At 56.5% G+C, this 5,007-nt stretch overlaps 1 protein-coding gene across 1 annotated transcript; it reads left to right on the forward strand.

Annotated features, from left to right (window-relative positions):
• Positions 1-299: 299 nt before the first annotated feature.
• Nags (N-acetylglutamate synthase) lies at positions 300-4,264 on the forward strand. The gene is made up of 7 exons (XM_028780669.1): positions 300-775; positions 1,256-1,530; positions 1,625-1,838; positions 2,123-2,303; positions 2,602-2,773; positions 2,893-3,075; positions 3,735-4,264. Exons 1-7 carry the CDS (start codon positions 371-373, stop codon positions 3,886-3,888), a joined length of 1,584 nt encoding a protein of 527 aa, XP_028636502.1. The 5' UTR covers positions 300-370; the 3' UTR covers positions 3,889-4,264.
• The last annotated feature ends 743 nt before the right edge of the window (positions 4,265-5,007 follow it).

Genomic DNA, 5,007 nt, shown 5'->3' on the forward strand with positions numbered 1-5,007 from the left:
CAACTCAAGTCACTTCCAAGACCCTGTAAATTTGCACTCAACACCTGGGACATCTGAGTACTTTCTAGAATCAGCATTTTGGTAGCAAAATCAAAGAGCTCCGCCACTCTAAATCTGACCTTCGTGACCCTCGCTAATGGTTCCAGTACCCCCACACACAAGGGGCGGAGAAGTCTAGAGGCGCCACCCTCCGGTCTGTGACTTGCCACACCCCAAACGCACCCAGAAGCCACTCCGGCCCTCCTATAGCGCCCCGCCCGGAGTCTGATCCAGCCCAGCTCAGCGGCAAGTTAAGAACCCCTAGTGCTGTGCGCTCCAGACCGACCGTCACCTGTGGGTGGGGGGGGGACCAGTGGGTTTGGTTGTCGTCATGGCGACGGCGTGGGTGGCCACAGCCCTGCGGTCTGCTGCGGCGGCCAGAAGGCTGCGCAGCCCGGGAGGTCCTGGGGGCTCACGGAGACTGAGCGGTAGCGCGCGGCGGCGCGGGGCGAGGAGCGCCAGCCCGGGACGCCGGCTCAGCACCGCCAGGGCTCACGTAGAAGACGCCGAAGGCGCTAAGGGTCGTGTCCAGTCTCCTGCCGTCGAGGAGCCGTCCTGGACACCTCTTCCGACGCCCCTCGAATCTCCTGCGCCTCCCGCCGGCAGATCACTGGTGCAGCGGGACATCCAGGCCTTCCTGAATCAGTGTGGTGCCAGCCCCGGGGAGGCACGCCACTGGCTCACACAATTCCAGACCCGCTACCATTCGGTGGACAAGCCCTTCGCCGTCATGGAGGTAAGCCGATCCTGGTGTCGTCGGGCCACTGCAAGGAAATGGTGACTGGTCAATAGCACGCCGTAGGTCTTGGCATGCCTGCCTGTGAATCTGGAGCGCAGAGGTGCTGAGTTAGTGCTGAGGACCGGGCAAGCCGTGAGGCTACGGAAACCGCTCCTGGCGCTAAGGAAGCCCAGTCCTCCAGAAGTGATGTCAAAGAAAGGCCTCTCACTGTGGACGCAGTTAGGGGTTCAGTCGGCTGAACTGTCGCACTACCCCTCCCCCCAAGGTGTCCCAGAGTCCAAGGCCGCTGGGAGGAGCCGAGGGAGGAACATTAGTGATAGATAAGGGGGTGGCTAAGACCCAACGGGCAAAGGGCGGAGCAGTTGGCCAAAAGTGGGGCCCAGTGACCCCTGGGTAGAATGTGGTCACTGAGGGTCCTAAGGCCCGAATAGAGACTTAGAGCCAGTGCCGTGCCCCTGAACGTCCACTTCCACACAGGTAGATGAGGAGGTGTTCCGGTGCCAGCAGGCGGTATCCCGCCTGGCTTTCGCCCTAGCCTTCCTGCAACGAATGGACATGAAGCCGCTGGTAGTCCTGGGGCTACCGGCCCCCACGGCACCTTCAGGCTGTCTTTCCTTCTGGGAAGCTAAGGCACAGCTTGCTCAGAGCTGCAAGGTCCTGGTGGATGAAGTACGGCACAACGCGGCTACTGCTGTGCCCTTTTTTGGCGGTGGATCAGTGCTGAGCGCTGCGGAGCCAGCGCCCCATGCCAGGTTAGTGTCAGCCCAGCCCGCCCCGGCATCCTTAGAGCAGACCACTCTGCTGGCCCTGCCCTGGTCCCGCTCGAGCACCACATCTGGCCTACAGTTACGGCGGCATCGTCTCGGTGGAGACAGACCTGTTACAGTGGTGCCTGGAGTCCAACAGCATCCCGATCCTGTGTCCCATTGGGGAAACGGCTGCGCGCCGTTCTGTGCTCCTTGACTCGCTGGAAGTGACTGCGTCCCTGGCCAAGGCTCTGCGCCCTACCAAAATCATCTTCCTCAATAATTCAGGCGGCCTGCGGAATACCAGTCAGAAGGTGTGTCCCTCTCCTGTGCCACCTCATGACACTAGACAAGACTGAGTCCCCTTGCCCTGTGTCACCAACATGACTCCATAGCAGGCTACAGTTATTCTCAAGCCAATAGAGTAGGAAGAGCTAACAGAAGATCGTAGAGGGGGGGTTGTTCCTCGGTGCCCAGATCTGAGCGCTTCCCAGCAGTGGAGGAAAAAGTTAAGTGGTCACAGAGAGGTCCATAGGGCTGGGTCCAGTTCGGTATGAGTGTGTCTCTGCTGGAGGCTCATCTTCTTCCTGGGACTTAGATCCTGAGCAATGTGAACCTGCCCGCCGACCTTGACCTGGTTACCAACGCTGAGTGGCTGAGCGTCAAAGAGCGGCAGCAGATTCGGCTCATCGTGGACGTGCTCAGCCGCCTGCCACACTATTCCTCCGCAGTCATCACAGCCGCGAGCACGCTGCTCACGGAACTCTTTAGTAACAAGGGTGAGATCTGTGAGAAGGTGGGCGAGGCTGAGTCCCTAGGGTGAGCACCGGCAGGGCCTGGATGAGGGCCAGCAGGAGTGCCTCGCCCACCCCCACCCCTTCCCCCACCTCCGCTGAAAGCCGTAGGGAGAGGCCGCACCGATGGCTTCCCGATGCTGTCGAAACCTGAGGGAGGCAAGAGAACTCAGACAGCGGGGACTGGAGTAAGGGACTTGAGAACTAGGGAGACGGGTGGAAAGCGCCCCTAGCGGTGGACTTGACTCTGGCCCAACCCAAGCGCTCTCTCCAATCTCCCCAGGCTGCGGCACTCTGTTTAAAAATGCTGAGCGGATGCTGCGAGTGCGTAGCCTAGACAGCCTGGATCAGGGCCGCCTAGTGAACCTAGTCAACGCCAGCTTCGGCAAGAAGCTCCGAGAAGACTATCTGGAGTCACTGCGCCCTCGGTTGCACTCGATCTATGTCTCTGAGGGGTGAGCCTACGGGCCCCAGAGGGCAGGACCCAAGGTCCTGAGCGGGGGGGGGGGTGGCCGGGGGGGGCCGGCTTTTGGGCAAGGAGAAGTCTCAACCTACCTCTCTCCCGCTGTGCCAGGTACAACGCGGCGGCCATTCTGACAGTGGAGCCTGTACTAGGTGGCACCCCATATCTGGACAAATTCGTGGTGAGCTCCAGCCGCCAAGGCCAAGGTTCGGGACAGATGCTGTGGGAATGCCTTCGGAGAGACCTGCAAACGTTGTTCTGGCGCTCACGGGTCACCAACCCTATCAATCCCTGGTAAGCCCAGCCAGTCATGCCCCGGGCTTCACCAATGGCGTAGCTGGGCATTTCCTCCTTTCCCTATCAGAGAAAGGCGCTCAAGAGACAGAGACAGCCGGCCTGGTCTACAAAGCTAGTCCTGGACAGTCAGAGCTACACAGAGAAACCTTGTCTCGAAGGAAAAAAAAAGTCTCCTCTAGAGTCAAGGTCTCCTAGTGACATTCTTCAATCCCACATTTCTGTGAAGCAAGTGGCATCCAATTAGGATGCTGAGAAGCTTTGGGATCTTCTCAGGCTTAGTTGCCAAGCTCCTAACGCGAGGGCTGTGTCTCTATGGAACACCCACTCCTTCCATTCCGCAACCACACCCTCAGCCTCGACTCACTACAAAATGACAAAGGACACCAGGTGGGGAGGGCATAAGCAGGAAAGACCCCAATCTCACCTTCCTAGCTGTGGGATCCTGGCAAATTACCCAACTTGCCTGAACCTGGGCTGCTTCTTGGGGAAATGGCAATATAGGCTTCACGTGCCACTCAGGCTGCTACTCCTGGAACAAAATAACAGACATTTGGTCCTAGTAGGACATCCTGTAGTAGACAGCTATCCTGAAAACCCAGAGTGAGCAGTGAGCACCAGCCTTGTTCCAAAGCTGACCCCTTTGCCTCCACACCCAGGTACTTCACACATAGTGATGGCAGCTTCTCCAACAAGCAGTGGATCTTCTTCTGGTTTGGACTGGCTGACATCCGGGACTCCTATGAACTAGTCAATCATGCCAAGGGGCTGCCGGACTCTTTCTGCAAGCCAGCTTCTGACCCAGGCAGCTGACCCACCATCACAGGCCCTGTAAATCCTGGGACAGCCAGGATAGACCAAAAGCCATGCCTGCTGGGGGTGATCCCAGGCAGCTGAGGGGAAGAAGCTGCACCATGTCTGCTGAGGGGCACCGGAGTAGGACAAACAGAGCCAGCTAAGGACTCTGCTCCAAAGTCAAACCAGATGGCCTTCAATGTTCAGCCTGGGGAATGGGGCTGGGATTGCCTTCCGGGGCTCTACTTAAGGTAACCTTAAGGGCAGGCCAGTGTCCACAGCCTCTGTGCTGGCTATAGGCTCCATTGTCTTACATAGCATCTAAGCCTGCCTAATCTGGGTCTCGAAATTCCTCAGGAGGCCTTGATTAAACTGAAAATACTTGTCTGAGTCAGTCACACTTGTCTTAAAAACAAGAACAGTTTAATTACAGGAAGGGCTTCAGGGTATGGGGTGATCTTTTTTCAATCCCTAGGCTCTGGGACTGGGGCCTGGGACGTTCTAGGCAAGTGCTCTACTACTAAGTTAACTCCCCAGTTGCTATTTTAAGATTTCTTTTTAAAGATAATAATCCCCTGGGAACACGTACTTAAGGACCAGAGACCAGAGGATTCCTGGATGGAGCTGGAAGGCCCTGAGGGTAAACATTCCCATTGTCTCCTCACTTGGGGATCAGTAACCCCTAGAGGGGTTCTACTCCTAGTTTAGGAATCATACTCTACAAACCATATGGTTGCCTGTCACTGTAGGGAGTAAAGGAGCTCGCACATACACACACGCACACACATGCACACACGTGCGCGCGCACACACACACACACAGCCCATAAGGATGAAAATCCCAGCTAACAGCAATGGCATATTTACCTATAAGAACTCAGAGAAATCACAGGATGGCCTTGGCTTATTAGCCTAGACTTTGCCATTCTCCCACTATAGGATTACATGTCATCTTTATGAGACCGATAGACCCCAGCTAGGCAGGAAGCCAGCTTTTTCATACAATGCTTTTTGAGTAATTTTTTCAAATTATTTTTTCCGTGTGTGTGTGTGTGTGTGTGTGTGTGTGTGTGTGTGTGTGCATGGGTACTCACTGAGAACCTAAGATCCCCTGGAGCTGGAGGTGCAGATGGTTGGA

This window comes from Grammomys surdaster, unplaced genomic scaffold, assembly GCF_004785775.1.
Source record: "Grammomys surdaster isolate TR1022 unplaced genomic scaffold, NIH_TR_1.0 371, whole genome shotgun sequence".
NCBI classification, from domain to species: Eukaryota; Metazoa; Chordata; class Mammalia; order Rodentia; family Muridae; genus Grammomys; species Grammomys surdaster.

Excerpts from the sequence above, each read along its gene's own strand:
- Nags (XM_028780669.1), top strand. The coding sequence starts at position 371 with ATGGCGACGGCGTGGGTGGCCACAGCCCTGCGGTCTGCTGCGGCGGCC. Across the intron at positions 1,839-2,122 it reads TGCGGAATACCAGTCAGAAG|ATCCTGAGCAATGTGAACCT; the intron begins GTGTGTCCCTCT and ends CCTGGGACTTAG. Across the intron at positions 2,774-2,892 it reads TCGATCTATGTCTCTGAGGG|GTACAACGCGGCGGCCATTC; the intron begins GTGAGCCTACGG and ends CCGCTGTGCCAG.